This window comes from Athene noctua, chromosome 2 (assembly GCF_965140245.1).
Source record: "Athene noctua chromosome 2, bAthNoc1.hap1.1, whole genome shotgun sequence".
Taxonomy (NCBI): Eukaryota; Metazoa; Chordata; class Aves; order Strigiformes; family Strigidae; genus Athene; species Athene noctua.
Genome location: NC_134038.1, coordinates 166,167,464 through 166,187,972, shown reverse-complemented (window position 1 = coordinate 166,187,972; position 20,509 = coordinate 166,167,464). Strand labels below are relative to the sequence as shown.

Genomic DNA, 20,509 nt, shown 5'->3' with positions numbered 1-20,509 from the left:
AATTCTTAGGAGACAGCGCTTCAATTCCTGCCTCAGCAGTTGGCTTTTACCATCCTCACTTACCTGTCCATGTTTGATTTGTAGTCAGGGAGTGTGGTGGTTGCTGACACTCACTTTATCCACAAGTACAATCACCCTGTCTCCCTGAACTCATCTCAAACTACAGAGACAGAAAGGGAGACACCAGGGTGAGGCATTTGCAAACTGGAGAAGAAAAAGGTCTTGCCTTACTTCCATGTTGTCGTGCAAGTCTAATTTCTTCAGCACTAAAGTGGCCGGTGATGTCCTGTAAACATGAGAAGCTCCAGTGCAATTCCCACCTTCCCTGTCTCCATCCATAAGAGTTACAGATCTGGATTTGGAGGAGCTTCACCCACATACATACATGTCTGAGAGGAAATCACTATCCTCCATTCAGCATTGCCTGAATGACTGACAGACACCCGAGATATTTAGGGTGTGGGATATGTGTGAGATTTACTTGTTTTCTTAAAAGTTTATTAATTCCTTCTGACTTACATCTTCAGTGAATCCTACTGTTTCTTCCAAGGAAAGAAATGCTTTGCATTCCCAGTTCACTTGGAACATGCGACTTCGTGTCCCAAACCTACCTACCTGTATCAATCCAAGTAGTGTATCTGGAACCCTCAAACTATTTTTAATCAAAAAAATATTTTTTTTCAAGAGCTTTTCAATCAGCATTTAGAATGAACTGGATCCCTTCTGACTACCTATGCCTCCAGGTAATGTTAATAGTGTCTCAGGAGAGCCTGACTTATTTTTATCATGCCAAAAACACCCTACATGCAGGTGGCAGATTTTTGTTTTTTTCTCCCTAATGACAGCTTATTAAAAAGGTTGCAAAAATTGATTTTATTTTTTATTTGGAAGTACAGCCATCAGGAAAAATTGTCAGCTTGTGGATTTTTTTATTGTTTTCCTGAAACTCCTCACCATTTTTTTTTTATTTATTCTCTGATTTCAGTGTGAATCTCTTGAGAAATGACCAGGAGAAAAGGAAAACACCAGAGAGAAGCCAAGTTGTTAGTACGGTTTATATTTTTATAAACCAAGAAAAAAAATGTTTGGAGGAAATATTTGGGAAAACAAACAAAAATAAAAGTCTTGTTTGGATTCCAGCACAATACCAACGGAATATATGGTATTTTTCCTCCCTGTTTTATCATCAGCTCAGTTCCTAAGTGACCTCTACAGTGAGTAAAATAGGAGAAAGTTGGAGGCAGAAGGTGCAGAATTTAGTCCCAGTTATGATATTGGTGGGCTCAAGCTGGTGAAGTTAATGGTAAAAGTGTCACATGGCTCTATGGCCAGAGGAAACATGGGGTGGAGTAAAGGAGGGAGGAAGGGATGTGGGGAATCACAGCATCATGGAATGGTTTGGGTTGGAAGGGACCTTCAAAGGTCATGTAGTCCAACCCTGCAATGAGCAGGGACATCTTCAACTAGATCAGGTTGTTGAGAGCCCCCTCAAACCCAACCTTGAATGTTTCCAGGGTTGGGGTATCTACCACCTCTCTGGGCAACGTGTGCCAGTGTTTCATCACCCTCGGCATAAAAAATATCTTCCTTATATCTGTCTTTACCTTCTTTTAGTTTAAAACCATGACCCCTTGTCATATCAGAAGGTCAATGATTTGTCTCTTTAGAGGAGAAGAATGGAGGTATTAGAGACAGGAGTGAGAGAAGGATGGTGGGGCTCCTGTCTGGGACAACAGACATGACGTAGAGGGGAGAAACAGCTTTTGGCTACGTTAAAACCCAGGAATGTAGATCCAACAGTTACAAATTGTAGCTGGTCCTGACGTCAGTCAATATTTCCATTTGAAAAATGTTTTCCAAGATTTTCAGTCAATGTAGGAACTTCTTAATTCATTCTGCATGGGGAAGTCCAAAGGCACCTGACTTGACCTGAGGAAGTGAAACAATAACTGCAGTCCCTCTTCCCAACCCTATTTCTCTCTCCTTGACCCCATAGTGCCCTGGGTTGACAAGAAACAGCCACGCTGTGCCTAATTTTAAACTACGTATGTGCTAGTTGTCTGATCAGTCAACAAAGGCTAGTTAGCCAGGTGGAAGCTGACAAATATTCACCTGCTCTTTCCTCCACTAATCATCAATCACCTCAAAATCTGCAGGAAGGAAATGATGACCTAGATGTCTTATCTCTCCTTCAAATTTGTCTGAAGGGTTTTTCCGCTTTGGAGTGGGGAGAGAGAGGAAGGGGATGACGGTGAAATGGACAGGAGGTTAAAGAGGTTTCTCTGTGTTGTGACGCTTCATGATAATGACGACAGATTCATTGTGTCTTTCCTTGGGAGACTCAGATACTTTCTGAAGATTGAGATCCTTAGAGGCTTTAATGAATTAATTCCACGGGTCAATACACAGAGGCACAGAAAGATTTCAGATGCACTGAGAGGCAGAAAAGATGATTTTTATCTCAAAATTCTGGTGCAGCTGATGGCTCTCCAAATTGTCCACATGATAAAGCAGCGGTCCAGAAGTGTCCCAACACCAGTTTGCGCAGCACTTCCTGCAGAGAGCCTTCAACCCTCCACTTTTTGGGTGGAATCAGATGATCAAAGTACCCGAAAAGAAATGATTGCATATTCTGTTATCCAGAAAACATCCATTTTTCTTTTGAATGAGTCCATTGCAAATGTTTGTGTGTGTATGTTTACAGCACAAGGAGAGTGTGCCTACCAGATACTTTTCCACATTAATATTCTCTGGACAAATATTGCAGTATGATACTAAATGAAACTACTTGCAAGTGAAGGTTGACCTTTGCAAGCTGATCTGAAGATCTTAGAAAAGTGGAGGATTTTTTTTCTCAGCATTACAGAGCATGACATTCAGATGAATTATTTTCTCCTCAGTGTTGTTTCTCCACAGTATTCATTTTAAAGTTTGCCCAAATTTATTTATTTTGTAAAAAGAATTGGGTTTATTTTAAGTAAGACCACTCTGAGGGCTAAATGAAATCTTTATTTACTTTCTTGTCTGAAAAAAAAAACCTCGGAGACAATAACATTTTGTCTTAATCCAAATTTTGCATGACACCATTTTTTTCCATTTTCTTTTGATCCTTCCAGAGAACTGAAAAATAAATAAACTGTTTTTCACAGTGTAAGTAATCCTGCAACAGAATGAGCCAAAGGGAAGAGCTTTCCCATTTTTCACAAATAGGAAATCTAGTATTATTCTTCCTCTAATGTGGTTGGAAGCAGAGAAAAATGCAATAAATTTCTTCCTCCTTTTTATCACACCGATGTTGGAAGAATTTTAGCTCCTCTACCCTCACTCTCAGGTAATTCTTTAGAAGACAGGCAGTGATTAGTTTGGTTCTTTTTATCATCATTAAATTACGCATAAGATATCGGCTGTTAAGCAATGAGTTTTTCTGCTGTTTTTCATGTCCTAAAATACCAGCAAACTGAATTAATTACTGTCAGCTCCAACTCTGGAGGGAACCACACCAACCAAAGGTCTTTAAAGCAATCCTGGATTTGTATTTAATCTTGTGAAAGCACACTCATTATAAAGGATAAATTACTGTTTTGTTTGAAGATTGCTAAGGCACTAGCTTTCATATTAATGAAACATGCTGAGATCTTGGCCACGCTTATAATTTCTTTACTAGTGGAGCTCTTTTGCAGATAAGAGCAGGCTGTTCCATTTCCTTTTGATTCACATGTACCTCCTGTCTGTCAGACACTTTATACGCTACTGATAAACTCTTTGGTTTTGCTCTTCACTTCAGATAACTCTACTGCAGCTGGATTTTAACCTATGGGTGGAGTTAATACAGCCCAATGCAAAGGCATATGTAAGCACCAAGTTACATTTGGGTGCATAGACCTTCCTCAGGGACTGGAAATGCAGCCCACGTTGAACATCCACATCTGAATGCGAAATTGTTCCCTTGTGGGACTGGATCAAAAGTGGCAGAAATGGGTGACTGACAAGCTGGAAGGATGTGAGAAGTAGGGAATGGGGTTTGATGTCCTTCTTTTAAAGCAGTGTTGAAGATTATGTCAGTTCCCACAGTTTTCAAGAATCCCGGAGGAATTCTCAGTCCTTCTAAATACAGATAAGTTCTGGCTTTGTCCCTTGCAGACTGGATGAACAGATGATGAGGAAGATGAGACTGGAGGGAGGGAGGGCAGCCCATCTCCTAGGGCAGTCTGCCTCCATCGCTGGTAACTCTGCTGCTTCAGAGGCTGGTGGCAAATCCCATGGGCTGCAGACCTCCTCCATGACCCTCTTAGCCTATATGCTCATGTAGGACATGATTCTGGAGCCCTTGAATGATCGGCTGGTACCTCCTTTTGTGAAGAGGGAAGCAAAGCTTCCCATAATCAGGGGTTGATAGAAGACCTGCTTAATCACTTCTCAAGTTCTGGACAACTGCAAAATGACAATTAAAGAACTTTAAATAGATACTTATATACTCGATGATTTTCAGAAAAGGGGTTGGGGAAAAAATAGAAGCACCTCTCCTATGAAGACAGGCTGAGAGGATTGAGGTTGTTCAGCCTGGAGAAGACTCCAGGGAGACTTCAGAGCTGTCTTCCAGTACTTAAAGGGGCTCAGGAAGAATGGGGAGGGACTTTTTACAAGGGCATGTAGTGATAGAAGGGGTAATGTCTTTAAACCAAAACAAGGTAGATTCAGATTAAATATAAGGAAGAAATTCTTCCCTGTGAGCATGGTGAGGCCCTGGCACAGGTTTCCCAGAGCAGCTGTGGCTGCCCCCTCCCTGGAAGGGTTCAAGGCCAGGTTGGACGGGGCTTTGGGCAACCTGGGCTAGGGGAAGGTGTCCCTGCCTGGTGCAGGGGGGTTGGAACTGGATGATCTTTATGGCACCTTCCATCCCAAACCGTTCTAAGATTCTGTGAAAATGTGGGAAAGGACTTTTTTCTTGGTTTGTATCTCTGCTTTTCCTTGCACTAAGCACATAAACCACAGACATTTGTAAATAAACTGACACAGAGGGAAGAGGGACACCTGTGTATGGGGGAGGCAGGATTTCTCCTTCAGACCTGTTTAAGCTTTCTTCAAAGAACAGAAAGGGAGAACAAGGATGATTTAAAGAAAAATCCTGTAGCAACAACCTCACCACTCTCTTCTCAAAAGGTTAAGAAATAGCAGTGGGTTTAGCTAAGCGGGACAATGGAGAGCAATAAACAATTCCCATGATAGTTGCATTCCTAAGGCAACGGGGCTCATGTGATTTCTCCACCTGCTTATTCCCTTTTTGCTCCTTTTCTGAAAAACCTGTGACTGAGCAAAGAGAAGAAATCCAAAATAGTGAGTAAGCAGGGGGAAAGCTGTGAAAACTCAACCATTCTACGCTGTGCTTGGCAGCAGGTGACTGATCAGCACGGGCATGGCTCCAAATCGATCAGTGCATCTAATGCCTCTTGCCCCATGATGACATCACAGGGGAATGGGGAGATAAGGACTAGTGAAGTCATGGGCAAAAAGGACATCAGATAGGAAAGGATGCAAATCTTTAGGAAACAGAAAATTCCATTGTTTCACTCCTTACAAAACAAGGTAATGAAATATTCTCTGTTTGTTATAAATATTGCCACAGACACCTCTCTATAGATTCTTGCTAGTCTTAGTGTTACTTAAAAGCGCACCCAAATTAAGGCACACAAGAATATCTGAGAAAGCAACAAAGCATCGCAGTATAGCATAGCACTGGCTGATGTAAATAATTAGTTGAATTTGGATTAATGGTCTGTAGGTATTAAATAACAGCCCATCTACTCTGTGGGCATGAGTACCTTTCAGGAAAGCACGAACCAGTGGCTTTGAGCCTCACAGTAAACTAGCCACAGCATAATCTAGCTCCTTGGTAACCTAGGCTCAAATCTGTGCTGTTGTATCAAGGCTATACCTAGGCAATCTCCCTTGGGCATCTCCAGGTTGCCTGTCAGTCTACAGAGTCCTAAATGCTTAAGTCCTCCTGTTCTCCACTCTGTTCTCCTGCCTCATTTTCATTGCTTCCAGCCCAGAAGGGAAAGCAACTTCCCAGAATCCCTGACTCCTCTCAAAGAGTGCTCAGCTATTATCTCATGTCATTCTGAAATAAAACTCGGGACAAGCTGCACCTTCTGGAGCGAAACACTAAGGAAAATTATAGTGTTGCCTAAAAATGGTTTTCTCTGATTGAGTGACAGCGTTGTTGGCTTTTTCATGGAGAACCCTCTCTAAACGGTGGGGCATTAGTGTCACCTCTGCAGGTCCAGTGACTCTTCTTTACATTTGTGCCTCTTCCACAGATGGCTTTTGTCTTCCTGAGTGGGATGGAATTGTCTGCTGGCCTGAAGGTGTGCCAGGCAAAGTGGTGGCTATGCCATGTCCAGAGTACATCTATGACTTCAATCACAAAGGTAGGTGTTGTACTCAGGGTCAGCAGAGCCTAGTAAGCTGCAGCAAAGGGAGTCAAAAGGGCCTGGGGGACAGAAAATTAGAAATCCTCTTACCATCCTTTTTTTATGACATGGTGACTCCCTTCCAAGCAGGGGTATTAGCCGGGAAAAGGAAGTTATAGAAACAGCCAATATTTTTTTAATGCTGAAAGAAAAGCTTTGTTCTAACCTAAACAATGATGAATTTCCCACCTGCCCCACCCAGACTGTTATGGAATATTATAAGCACCGATTACATGCTTACAACTGGGTAGTCTTGCAGCATTACAAACCTGTATTTGTCTGACGCCACAAACTTTGTGTATCAATAGAAACCCGCAAGATATTCTTCCAATTTATATTATTCACTTCACGGGTTTGTTAATTCTAGCCCCTGATCTCTGTCCAGACCCCTACGGTGGGTATCTGAGAACAGGGCTGGTAACCAGAACATGTGAATTCCTCCCTATCTCGCTTCCCCTCAGGCAGCACATTTCTTGGCTTGCTTGTGGTGCCACAAAGTCTGTGCATGTTTTTAGAAGCAATTGAAGTACACTCGCCCCTCAGTGTATTTTCAAAGCTAAAGCATTCTCTTTTCTCAGGCAAAACTATGCAACCAAAGGCTGAAAAATTAGAGAATTAAGACTATATGTTCCCAGCAGAGCACTGATGCTGTTTTCAGAAGACAAGTAATGATATTCCACTTCACCCTGGTTGCCCATAGTCTGTCCTGCCTTTTCTATTATGGACTGTGAGCTGAGCCAGCTTAATCCTTGGCTGATGACTTTTTGCAGAGACACGTGCACATGCACTTCACGTTAGAGGCCAGGAGGAACAGGCGATCTATCCCTTTTTTATCTCCATAACCCAACAGGGCAGTGGTTCTCCACCTCACTCATGTCCACTGGCCAAGTCAGCTAGGGTGGGAGTCAGATTAAAACCCTTAGATGCAGAGGTGTCTATAAACTCTCCCTCTGTAGTCACGGGACAGACAGATCTTTTTGACTGTTTTCATCCCTGTTACCTGTAGTGGGACTTTTTACACACAGCTTGTGCAATGATACCTCCACACAGACATCTCAACATGGATGTTTTTATCTGCCAGCTGAATCCTGAGATGAAACCTTGCCTTCTTTTCTTCATCATCATGAGGATGGTAGCCACAGAAAAAAATCTTACCTTGAGATGCACCGAATATGTATACAAAACACAGCATAATATAGATTACTGTGGTTTCACAGGGAGAGCTGCAACTCTGAGGATGATTCTGTGCTTTGGGGGGACTTTTCAAAGCTTCTCTCCTTGGTTTGTAGACCAAATATCTTAAACTAAGTGCAATTTATTACTAGCTCTCTGGTGTTTCTCAGCTAGAAAATTGATAAAGTCGATAAGGAGGTGGAAATTGTGTTCTTGGAGCTGAGCTTCAAAGCAGGCAGGAGGCATCACGGTTGATGGGGTCCACCCTTGGAAAAAGTTTCTCCTGTTCTATCAGGTGTAGTCCCACTTAGTGTTTCTGGTTTCTCTCCCACAGGCCATGCTTATCGCCGGTGTGACCTGAACGGGAGCTGGGAGTTGGTCCCAGGCAACAACCGCACCTGGGCAAACTACAGTGAATGTGCCAAGTTCCTCACCAACGAGACAAGGGAAAGGGTAGGCAACTGCAATTGTGCATGGAGCATGAAGCGTTGGCCTCATCCAGGGCTAACCTAAGGAGCACTGTCTCATTTCAAACCCTTGATGAGCTCTAGTTTGTTGTCTCCTCTTGGAAACTATGTCTGAGCTTGCCAAAGCCACATCTTTGTTTTGATGGGCAGTTCTTTGAATTTCAAATTCTCCTCAAAGCCAGAAAGGGTTCCTCCAGCTGTCACGATCCCATTTGTAAAGAGATCTTGGGGAAAACTTGAAGCACTCTCAGGGACACTTAGAAGTAGTTGGAGGTTGTTCGATGCCATTGAGACTCCCTCTTCCCACCAGGCAATAGTTTTGCTACCAGGCTGTTACCAATAATTCCAATGCTTATGTGTTTGTCTGTGCTAGGGGATGTACAAATACAGAGCTAAGAGGTGTGTCAGTCAAACCAGTAGCCATCCTGCTTCTGTAGGGGATTAACAGAGAACCTCTTGGCTGAGAGGTGCAAATTAAGGATCAGAGGTTTTATATGGTCTGTTCATTGGAGATGGGTGGGGTGAAGTCCTTTGCTAAAGCAAATTGACATATAAGAACAGATCTTGAGCTAATTCTGGTGTAACTCTGAAAGAAGGGCACCAGTGCAAAGTTAGACAAGGGATTAATAACATATGGAGAGGGTTTGGTATGCTCCTGGGGAAAAAAAAAAAAAAAAAAAAAAAAAGTGTCTATCTATACATCAGATCTATGGGCAAATTTTTACACAAAATTTTACACAAATTCAGGCAACTGACAAAAGAGTAGCTGTCAGAAATTTCCTACCTCTCTCTGCATCTGAGCCCAGCTGGGGCTCTGTATTACTTCTGAACGACTCCCAAGCTGAGTGCATCACAGAAGCAATTCCATGCTAACATGACAACAAAGCTGTCAGCGGAGTCACCTGAGAGGATGTGACCTTCTTGTTTCACAGAGAAAGACATTTCCTCCCACATGCGGTTGCTGCTCTATTTCTGTAATTTGCAAGGAATTTAGCAGAAACTTCTGGTTTCTCAGCGGTGCTTGGAAGATGTCCTCCTTGAATATGGGCTATGGCATTAGGGACTGATCATTTGCAGCAAGGGTTATTTTCAGACAGTCGGAGATAAAGATCTAACCACAAGCTTCACAGTGGGGAGCAGACTTGAAGATGATACACAGTCCCTCCGGGAGAATGTTCTTAATTTTAAACCCAACAACAGCATAGCTTTTTGTTTGGGTTTTTTTTTTTTTTTTTTTCCTCAACGGTGGAGCAACATATGAATGAAGTTGTTTAGTGAGGAAAGACGTTATTTGAGCATCTGCTTGCATTATATCACGCAGTCAAGGAGCAGACAAGACTGTATACACAAGTGCTGCTCCAGCTACTTAATAGCAAAGCGTGTTGTCTCAGTGTTGGATGACGTTCGCTTTTAGAACAAGTTTGGTGGGGTCCCAACTTTTCCCACTCCGTACAGTGGAAAGAACTATTTTAGCTTGTCATTTCTGGGAAGTTTCTGCAGTAGGTGTTGGAGTCGTTGAGCATCCTGCTCACACTTAGAGCTTTACCAAGTTGCAGAGCTTGTTGATCTCTTTAAAGTCATTGTCTCCCCTGTCCCACCTCTCTCAGTCACGTCCTGAGGTGGGAGTTGTCTGCTGCAGACCTCTCCTTCTGAGCACGTCTCCTAGGCTTCCCCCAAAGAAAGGATGTCCTTTCTTTTAAACCTCCCATGCTGGCAGCTAGGACTTGGTCAAGGTAAATCAGTAGGGGAAGGGTACAAAGAAGAACAGAGTGGTCCATTTGTTACCAGCACAAGGAAGAAATAGAGACCTTCCACTTCCAAGCTAGTAAAAAAAGTTGAAAACAAAGTCTGTTGTGCTGGGTTTCATGTATTTATCTTTGTCTGTGTCCCCTGAGTGTAGAGGTGGTCACTGCAGAGACAGGGCACTTGGACTGTGCCTCACAATGGAAAGACATTAGATGAGCTGTCACGATGCAAAACACTTAATTTTTATTCTCAACCTCTGCTCTTACTTGGAAAAATACTGCTCCTCATGACCTCTCCCTTTATGAGCTGTTTTAATAAACAGTCCCAATATTATCACCCTCATTATTCTGTATACAAGGCTCCATCATCTTTGCCATGAGTTTTCCGTTCTAGCCACACAGAGGTGAATTTAATGACATTTAATGGTGAGACAAATTAAACCATCATCATTGTTCAGATTAAATGAACAACATGGCATTGAGTAAGTGATGCCTGCCCAATGCAAAGAACATTAGGAAAAAACGGAAGTTTTCCCCAGGTTTGGAATTATATCTTGATTAACAAATGCTTTTCAACCGCATTCTATTACTCATTATTATTTTTATTAACCTTGAATTTGCAAGAGGTGGCTTTCCTGAGTCCAGCTCTGCATTCACCTCGTAGTGATGTTGCATGCTGTCACGTAGTTGCCTTGTTTTACCATAGAGGTGTCTGCATTTTAGTGACAAGTGAAACAATGCATATCCATCCACTGCAGGTCTCTTGGGCCTTCTGGTGTGAAAAGCATTCGGGAAATAAAAGTGAAAAGGAGCAACCTTCTTTTTTTTTTTTTCTCAGTTGGGTGATGACTTTCAGAGAGCAAGGAAGGCCTCTTGTCTTTCACACCCAAGCATGGCTCTGAAGCGTTGGTATTAATAAACCTTCCTTTGTTGTTTTTTTTCTTTTTTTCTTGAAGTAAATATGTCAAGAGATGTCAGAATCAGGCAATTTGGCAAGATAGACTAGTCATCTTTAGAGAGGGATTGTTTTCTATTATTATTTCCCCCACTGGGGAACGGCATCTTTGCGTCACCAGTAACAGCTGCATTTAACCAACATTTTGAAAGAAGATCGTGGGCTGACTCTGAGTAGGACAGCATCCGAGCAGATGTAACCAGAGGAACTTTTAAGAAACTACGCGTTAGAAAGCATTAGGAGAAAAAAAAATACTGCCTGTCTGTGACTACAGATATATATATCTCTCTGCATTACTGTCTCTAGAAATAGGCCTATATCTATAGATAGCTATATAGAGAGATACACACACCTAAATAAACACCCACGTCCATGCACACACACACGCAGATATATATATATATATATATCTATATATATATATCTCCATGTATGTTTGTTTAGGTGTGTAGTTTTCTCATTTTAGCCACTGTGGGATTGACCAAAGAAGCAAACAGAGGGCCCCAGAGAATGTTTGTGTCTTTTGCTACCTTTTCCTGAACCATATAAATAGGATTATTTCACACAGAGCAGCCCTACACCGCTTTCTGAAATTAGCAAGGTATGCTCAAGCCATCAGAGCTAGGAGAATTATCTAGCAGCTCGTAACTGCCCAGGGAGCCATTGCTCTTGGGCTGTTTTCTAAGGGAAAATTAGCACTGCTGAAGGACACTGGATTGACAGCCCTGAAAATTAATGTCCTCTCCTTAGCCAGGTAGGCTGCAACTAGCTCTTGAAGTACGTTTCCTCAAATACCTTCCTGATAGCTTTGATCTGCCATGAACAACTATGTCTTGGACACAGTCTGTAGAAGACAACTGTTTAGCAAGGGGTAGGAAGAAGTTTTGTGGAAAGGTGTCTTAGCAGCACATCATGGGAAGATCAAACAGTTTTCTTTGTGCCTTCAGGCAGTGCTGAAAGCGACCACTGCACCACAGCCTAAATATTCTCTGCTATTCTGCTTTCAAGATAACCCATCACCAGTGCAGCAAAGATGGTGGAAAATCCTGTTCTCCCATGCCTTCCCCAGAAGATGTGCATGGGCATCCCCCATCCTCATTGTACCTTGGATCTTCAGAAAGTCTCCCTGCCTCTGAACATATAAACTGAGAGATCTGTGGCCTCCCACCCCAGCACCCTGACCAGGCAGCTCCGCTTTGTCTATTTTCCATATGGTGTTTAAAGAGAGACAGTAGGGCAAGGGAAGAAAGGGGAATGGGTTGGCTGGTGTTGACTCTGAGAGGAAGGCAGTGTGGTTAAACACCAGCTGTTTATCTGTCTGTTGTGTGTTTCACATCACCGAACCACAAGCTCCTGAATGTTGCGAGAGGGTATACAGCACTGCTGAGTACCCACTAGATGATAGACATGTAGATAGATATACCTATTTATTCTATATTTGTTCTGTTCTTAACTCTTCCCTAATCATCTGTTCTTGGGCATGTAGGAGACAGAGAACAGGGCTAAAAGGACATTTGGTCTGGCCCAGACTTGCTGTTCTTCTTACAGCTCGCTTAGGTTCCCTTAAAAACAGCAGTAAGGGCAAGCTGTATTCTTGGAGCTCCTCAAACTTTGGATAATAAGTTGTGCACATGGGAAGTCCTGATGTGCCTCTGTCAATAATAGATTTTTTTAGGCAACTTCTCTCCAAAAATCATAATAGTGTTTTGATTATGAACCCCTTCCCTTCCACACAGCCAGCCAATAGCAGCACCTTCAGCATGGTCATTTTTCTGGTCACCTTTTTAGATATTGGAAGGAGTAATGGCATGTTTTGCTCAATAAGCAGAAATTTCCTTCATTCCCATCTCCCCAAAAACAACACAAATGCCAAAGACATCTTTTTATAAAGCAGGTCAAACCCATCCTGTTTTCAAGACTCAGCTTAAGGGTAAATGTGACCTACATCTACTGAAATCATGGGGAAGGAGAATATGAGCCAGCAACTTGGGAGGTTAGCTCAGCTTGGAAACCACCAGCCTAGCAAGATGGACCATCAGACCTAACCTCAGCCCACCAATCCTGTCTTCATCTGCTACTGCTTGTTTATATCATGGTGGTTTTACTGCTTCTAGGGAAATCAGAGAGGCCTGGAGAATCCATCACATACCAAACACAATGGGAAAGGCACAGCATGTTGCAGGGCTGCTTTATCTAAAATCCATTGTTCAAACCAAAAATCTTCTATGCCTGGCCTTTGTTCCTGGAGCTCTCTGGGGTCCTTTTAAAAGTGAACAACTTTGTGTAGCCTCAAAACGATGGCATAAAGCATGTTTACATAGGGTATACTGAGTTACGCAGATGAAATGCCATCAAAGTTTCATACATTTGCACCATGAAATATGGGCAGATGTTTTAAAGTACGTGTAGGATTTAAAATACAAAAAGGCAGCACTGAGATATGTTCTTCATTCTTGCAAGCAACCGTGTCATGCAGTTCTCATTTCATGCCTATAGGTGAGGGCTGCCTAGTGGGTTCCTGTAAATGCTGTAACACCTCCTGGTGTTGTGCTTCTGATAATAGTTCATGCCTAAAGTCTGCTGGGAAAGTCTGATAGTTTATAACAGCAACATAATATTATTTCCCATGAAAACGTGAGGGTTCTCACAACACAGAGGGTCAGATGTAGTCCCCTTGTACCCCATATTTAACCATTGCTGGCCTACAGTCAAGGCTTAAGGACAGTTTATGAAGGTTGGCAAGCAAAGAGTGTTCTCATCCCTGCTTACAGGCTTCCAGGAATCACAGAATCAACAAGGTTGGAAAGGACCTTGACGATCATCTAGTCCAACCATAAGAAGAATCTGCAGCTGCGAGGCATTCTCAGCATGGGGTTGTCGCACAGCGTTTAGAGAATTTTTTTCTATTAATGTAAAGAGGAAATTTGGGGCACATTTTGTCTGTGGCCTCCTGGATGTCTTGTGGCTATGAATACTGTAGATAAATTGGGCAGGACATGGAAAAGCACTGCCTTTTATAAATACAGCTATGGGGCACCCAAAGATCTCAACTTTGGGTCTACAGGTCTACTGGGTCTACTGCCACCCTTTTCCTTTTTTCCTTTTTTTTTTTTCATAGACCGTTCTGTAGAGCTGAACAGCTCTGCTGACTGCAGTTAAGGGGTCCAATTTATTTGCCTACGCTTAGACACCTGCCACCACTGGAGATGCATTACAGTAGCTATAAGGCTTGCAGATATCTGTGAGACCGTGCTCCTCCGGAACAGCATCTGCGGTCCACGTGGTTATATTCAGGCATCTTTCACAACACTTAGTGCTTATGTGCAGGCAACTAAATCTGAAGATCTCTCCTCATGGGCTGCCACGTAGACATGGACACTCAACACACAGAGACACACATTTGCACATCTGAATTGGGGTGGTTTAGTCTGAGAGTTGACACCAGTCGCTATGTGAGGATCTGAAGCACCTGGCACCTCTATAGATGAGGAAACAAACTCCATAGCAAAAAAGTTATGTTCAGTACTCAATGTTTTCACTTAGGCTTTGGAAATCAGTGGCTGTTTTGTGCCTTTTGCAAATATCTCTTCTCCCTGCCACTAAGCACTTTTTTTTTTTTTTTTTGGTCACATTTTTAATTGTAAAAAAAAAAAAAAGACAAGAAAAGCAGTGACTAGAGCTAGTGACAAAGGCTTTCTGGCACTGCTTATCATTCAAAGCAGTAAAATGCTTCCCCTACTAATTTCAAACATGTCATTAGCAACATCTGAATCAGCAGCTTTGAGAAACTTTACAGATATTTGATCTGGAAAGCCTTTACATATGCCTCTACCCTCGTATACTGCTAATCCCACCCTTCAGCATAGCCTGCCAACCCCTCAAAACACCACTGGATCCATTTCAGCTTCACGACCAAAATGTTGCAGCCTTGTTACTGTCTCACAAAGAGGGAAAGAAAAAGGATGAAAGGAGAAAGTTGGATACAGGGCACAGTGCAGTGATATTCAGAATGGAGTTTACCACCAGCCATCTAGAAAAATGCATGCCTCAGTCACCCACATCCCTCCCTGTGAGACTGGAAAGAAACGGGACACATGACCACCAAAGCCCTGAAGGTTTCATCCGGATGTTGAAACATAGGTTATATTTACGCCCCTTGTTAAATGAGATGTCCTGGGGTGAATGAGACAACTGCATGGGAATTGCAGATACAACATGGGACCTGCAGCAAACACATTCCCTCCTGTAAAAGCAGCTTGAAGCCAGACAGGACACTTGCATGTCTAAAATGACATGAGACGCATGAAAGGACAACTGAATTGAGTCCTAAGAATCATAGGACCCTTTACCTGAGACTCAAATTGATGGCACTTGCTTTATAAATTTAAACACTTCTATTTGAGCTCGTCACCCTGGACTCCTCTTGTGACAGCTCAGTCAGTGCAGCTGATGGCTGAGGACACCATCCTGTGATTAAAACGGATGAAGTGCAGCCTAAAGCACCTTTTTCTTACTGCTGCTGGGGCCTCAGGTGGCCAGCTCTGATAGAACTATCCACACCATAGACATTTATTCTAGAGAACCACATCCACTAAGCCAAATACCATGTACCCATACTTCGAGGGAGCAGAGATACTCTTCTCACAGCCTGTCCTACAGCTGGCTGTAATGCAAGAGTAAAAGCACAGCCACTGCTCCACAATGGATGGGGCCTTGAAACCCCACGCCTGGTGCTCTGATGTAGCTCTGAGCAGCGGAAAGCAGTTTTCCTCTGGATTCAGATCAATGCAAATTATTTCCCCATTGGTGAAAGCGGACAAATAAGGAGTTAGGTTAAGCCCTGAGCACAGGATGAAAATGTAACAGCCAACTGCTCTGAGGGTCACACACACCTGGAAGACATCCAAACCACAGGGAGTAGGGAATGCAAGGACCCTTGTGGGAGAGGGGCACATCCAGCCTGTCGATGACCATGGTGGCTAGGTTTTGTTTATTTTGGTTTTATTTTTCTGTGCACTTTCTGAGTTCACGCAGAAGCCATCTCCAACTCTGTTTTGGTTTCCTGTCCTCTTAAAGCCACCAGGCTGCCGTGAAGTTTCTACCCTGAGGTCAGGCTGGTGGAAAGCTGAGATGCAAAGGGGAGAAAAGAGGAAGTCTCCCACCAAATCAAGAGGGAGGGAGAAAGGGAGATCTTGTTACAGGTTCAGCACGCAATACGTCTGAAATAGTACTTACGTTTTTTGTGGTTTGGTCTATTGTCAACCTCTGAGTTATGGCTGGAGTGAAGTCGGGAAGGCAGGATCAGGTGGGCTAGCTCTCTGCAGACAGATCATTTCACCTGGCTGTACAAGATTGATGGTTGCAGTGTGGTGGAGCTTTGCAACGTGTGACCAGAGAAGACAAGGGAAAGGAAGAGCCCTGAGGCTGTGCAGCACCTGAGAGCACCACAGAGCATGACCTAGAGAGGATGCATGGTGAATGACTTGGTGGGAAGCCATTTCACCAACCCCAAAACCAGCTCAGCCACATCAGGGGAGCCTCATCCTGCCCAGCACCCTCCACTAGCAACCACGACTGGCTCAGCCATGTGAAGGAAATGCCTTCAGAGCATTCTTCTGCAGGCCCTGTTGGCAGGGGAAGGGGACAAGTTGGTGCTCCTTAGAGAGATGGCAGATGCAAGAGACACAGGAAAGCTATGAGAGAGGATGAGAGGGGGGAATCAGATCCATCCCACACCATTATCTAATCCTATCAGGTCTTGGGATGGAGTGGGCAGAAGGCAACATTCAAGGATGCCAGTTTTGAAACTGATGATCCCTGATCTTGGTACTGCGTTGTGAGTTTTACAGTATATTGGTGATAATCCCAGCCCCTGGAGTCACAGATATTGAGGTTTAGCCCTTCTGGTTTTCCTTTAGCTTTTTTTCAGCGCACAACAGTTGAAACAGTGAAGGGTTACTGCAGGAGTCAAATTAAATGACACAGGTTAAGGTATTACTCTTTAAACCACGGTGTTTCAAGGCTGGATTTTTTTTGCAGGGTGGGTTGACTCTTCCAACAGGTCAGTGGGTGATCAGCAATGATCAGTCTGTCTTCAGGGTGGATTTATAAGAGACATTAGGTAGAGCTCCTGCTGTAGCAGGTTGATCTAGTAAGTAGTGCAGAGACTACAGAGGTCCAGGTTGCGTCTATGGCTTGGCCATGCATGACCTTTGTGGCCTTCTGTGAATTATTTAAACTCCTGTCTATCTCAGCTCCAAAAAGAGAGTTCTCAGACCATGGAGGTGGTTGTTGCAGCTGGCAGATGACAAAATATTTTGTTACCTGGAGGATATTTCCTGATTCAGCATTGTGGTTTCCACCAAGCTGGGACCTCCCTTGTGCTAGGAGATGAGTGAGACCTGGAACTGCTTTCAGAGCTTTTTTATATCCTCATGGGTAAATCCAGGTCTCATCACTCCTGAGGACAGGCTAGAAAGCACGAGCTGCCCTCCCAAGGGCTGCCCTGTGCAACCTTTTGGAGAACCTCAACTTTTTGCTCCTGGGGCTTTCCCTCAAGGACCTGAACACCCCATCTAAAGAATCACCTTCCCTGAAGGCTCCCCATTGTGACACTGGGTAAGATTTGTGGCACCTATGTCTGCAAGCAAGCACACCAGCGTGCATGCATGCATGCATGCATGTGTATGTCTTGGCAGTTCTGACTCAACAGCCTTTCAAAAAGAGGCCCTGTGGTTAATCAGAGGAATTAACCACAGCCTCCAAAAATGTCTTGCCAGCCAATCAGCAGGCCCTTCCCAAGGCCATTGCTGCTACAACAGTGTCGTTGTCTGATAGGAACATGGATCTTTCCGGTTAAATTACTGAATGGAGCTCAGGGATGCTTTTGTTCAGCTGGGTATAGAAACGCCTCACAACTGCCGAATTACCAAGAATCCTGAACTTGGAGCAGGATTTTTATTTTTTAAAAATTTTTCACCATGGAGGCAAATGCTTTCCAGTTCAAAGAGGATTCCAGTTTGGCAGTGACAAAAGCACACTAAACTTTGAAGGGAAGGACCTCTTTTTTTTCCCCTAAAGCTCTTGAATCTGCTCATATTGGCTTTTTAGTGCCTGTTGCCTCCACAGATATATATATATATATATATATATATAAATACACACACTCTAGATTAATATTGGCAAGCGCACCACTCTACCAATGGAAACCGCAAAGAAACATTCACATATCTGGGGATTCTGATGTAATAGGGCTGAGGTTTTGCATTCCAGGACAACATTTCTAGCATCAAATCAAAATCAGAGCTGTCATTCAGAGCCCAGCGTTACTAATGTTATTGCAACCCAGCGGGTGGGGTGAGGGAAAGGCGGGAGGCAGGGGAGGAGGGAGTGAGGAGAAAGATGCTGAATTGGTTGGTTTCTTCGGGGTTTATTTCTAATTTCAGACGATGAAAGGCAGTACAAGCTAGGATGGTGGTAGGCATTTTAACCCTTTTCAGGCAGATATTCTGTATTCCCTGAGTTAAACTGCATGGCCCAGAACAGGATGAAGAAAAACTTCTCAATATCTAATGGAAAGCTCAGGGGTTTTAAGCCCAACTCTGAAATATAAAGGGCCAGGAGAACTAAAACCTGCTACAGGATTAATTAGTATGAGCTCTCCTATAACAGGAACTTTTCCAATGGGACTTTGGCAAGCTAAAGTTGTGTCTGGATTGGATAACAAGAGTCATAGGCTGCTTTTGAATTTAAAAAGGAAAACAAATGCAGGTGATTTCTTCTCATATCCTGCAGCCAAAGTATATTCTCCCCCTGTTTTCTGTGGTTGACACCACTAGCCTGGACATCAGTCATTCAGCAATGGTATGGCACAGCCCTGTGGCTAAATTTTACAGTTCCAGCAAAAATCCCAGGTCAGTGGGCAGTTTTTTTCAAGCAAAAGTTGCCAAGTGATCTCCGGATTTGGCTGAGAGTTTGTAAAGCGCTTTGGGTTCCTTTGGGATGAAAACAGACGCAAAACTCCCAGGCATGGGATTAACCCAACTTCATCACTAGTCCTTGGTAATAATCCCAGCTCCACCCAGTCATTAGGAAAGATGAATATTGCTTCCAAGCTGCTCTTATGTCAAAAAGGTGACAAGAAGAGTGATTGATTGTCAAAGGTTTCCCAGACCCAGAGCTGTACAACCCCAGCAGGTATGATAGCCCGAATCTCTGTGCTGCTACCATGGTTGTGTTACGATGCAGTAGGACGCGTTCTAATGTGACGCTATTTTTTCCATCATTTCTACTGCAGGAGGTCTTTGATCGCCTCTATTTGATTTATACTGTTGGATACTCCATCTCTCTGGGATCCCTCACAGTTGCTGTCCTTATCCTGGGATACTTCAGGTAGGCGGCTCTGTTTCTACCTAAGCGAGTTGTCACTAGACTTGGAAAAGCCTTGGGCTTTCCTAAAGAATAAAACTGGGGTTTCATGTGCTTCTTCAGCAAACCACAAGAGGTTACATCTGTACTTTGGGCTGTGTTAGTGTCACTTAGGCCAAGCTTCTTGGGGGATGGTGGGTGGGCTGTCTGAACTTCTCCCACTTGCCTGCAACGGAGTTTTCTAGACCCTCTTTGTAGCAAACAGGAAGAGAGGCGTCTCCAGGAAGAGGTTTGTCTCCCTTGAATGACTATCTAGGTTTTTCTGTCCCTATTACTCCTTCATATGACTGGCTTAGATTTAGATGGCTGATTTTTATATAGCTAAGATTTCAGAAGGGAAATTCCACTCTAAATGCAAATATTCATGAAGAATAGACCAGTTGGAGGGGACCCTAGACATATAAAAGTACTGGACTGCCTTCTCCGATCTCCCTGTGCTGCTGCCGTACCTAGGGATCCAAAAATACTGCTCACCCTCCTAACTCTGATTGTTTGCACATTCCACTACCCCTGCCCAGGGATGTAGACCCCTAAATACCATTTTGAACCTGCGTCGTCCATTCCTCAGACCTGTTTGTTGTATCTTCTTGCTGCCACAGAGACCATGGGATGGGAGGGATGAAAGGTGTTGGTCACAGCTAGAAGTTTGGGAAACCAGCCTGGTGAGCTGCAAATAGAGCAGGGTGCTGAGCCCCAGTCCCCTGAGCTCCAGATTTGTTTCCCTTCAGTGGCTGGCATACCAGGCCTCTCCTAGCAGACCACAGGACCCAGACAACAGCTATGGACGGAAATTCTCCGTGCAGCAAACAGTCACGTGTTGTCTGCAGATGGGCTCAGCAACTCCCACCGTGCAAGCTCAGGCTAAGCCCCAGACACATACCATTGGGAATAAAATGTGTGGCCTTTGAATCTAAAAGTGCTCAACTCTCTCTGCAGTGAGCAAAAGGAGGTCAGGGGATTTGATTGGATAGGCGAGCATCCCAGAGCCCAAATCTGTGACACACACACGTGCCAAAGGGGACTACAGACCCCTCCTGGAGGCACTTCACATGATGTAGTCCCAGTACCCATCCCTGCCACCACCCTCCTGTCCTCATAAACCTTTCCCTCCTGTTTCGTTTCTCATGGACACTGGCAAGGTTGTTAAAATATTTAATGTCCATGTATGCAAGAGTACTCCTAGTTTCAGAAGGCAGGCTCTCTATTCATGTAGTCAGAGCACTTCCCTTAGCAGCCCAGACTATGTGGGTGACAGTGCTAGAGTGTCTTTGT

General features: G+C 43.7%; 1 protein-coding gene across 2 annotated transcripts in view; it reads left to right on the top strand.

Annotated features, from left to right (window-relative positions):
• Nucleotides 1-20,509, top strand: part of PTH1R (parathyroid hormone 1 receptor) — a 125,984-nt gene that overhangs the window by 81,305 nt on the left and 24,170 nt on the right. For both annotated transcript variants that reach the window (XM_074898208.1, XM_074898207.1), the window contains 3 exons: nt 6,318-6,428; nt 7,978-8,096; nt 19,107-19,201. In XM_074898208.1, the coding sequence (XP_074754309.1) occupies nt 6,318-6,428; nt 7,978-8,096; nt 19,107-19,201 (325 nt within the window). The remainder of the gene's footprint in view (nt 1-6,317; nt 6,429-7,977; nt 8,097-19,106; nt 19,202-20,509) is intronic.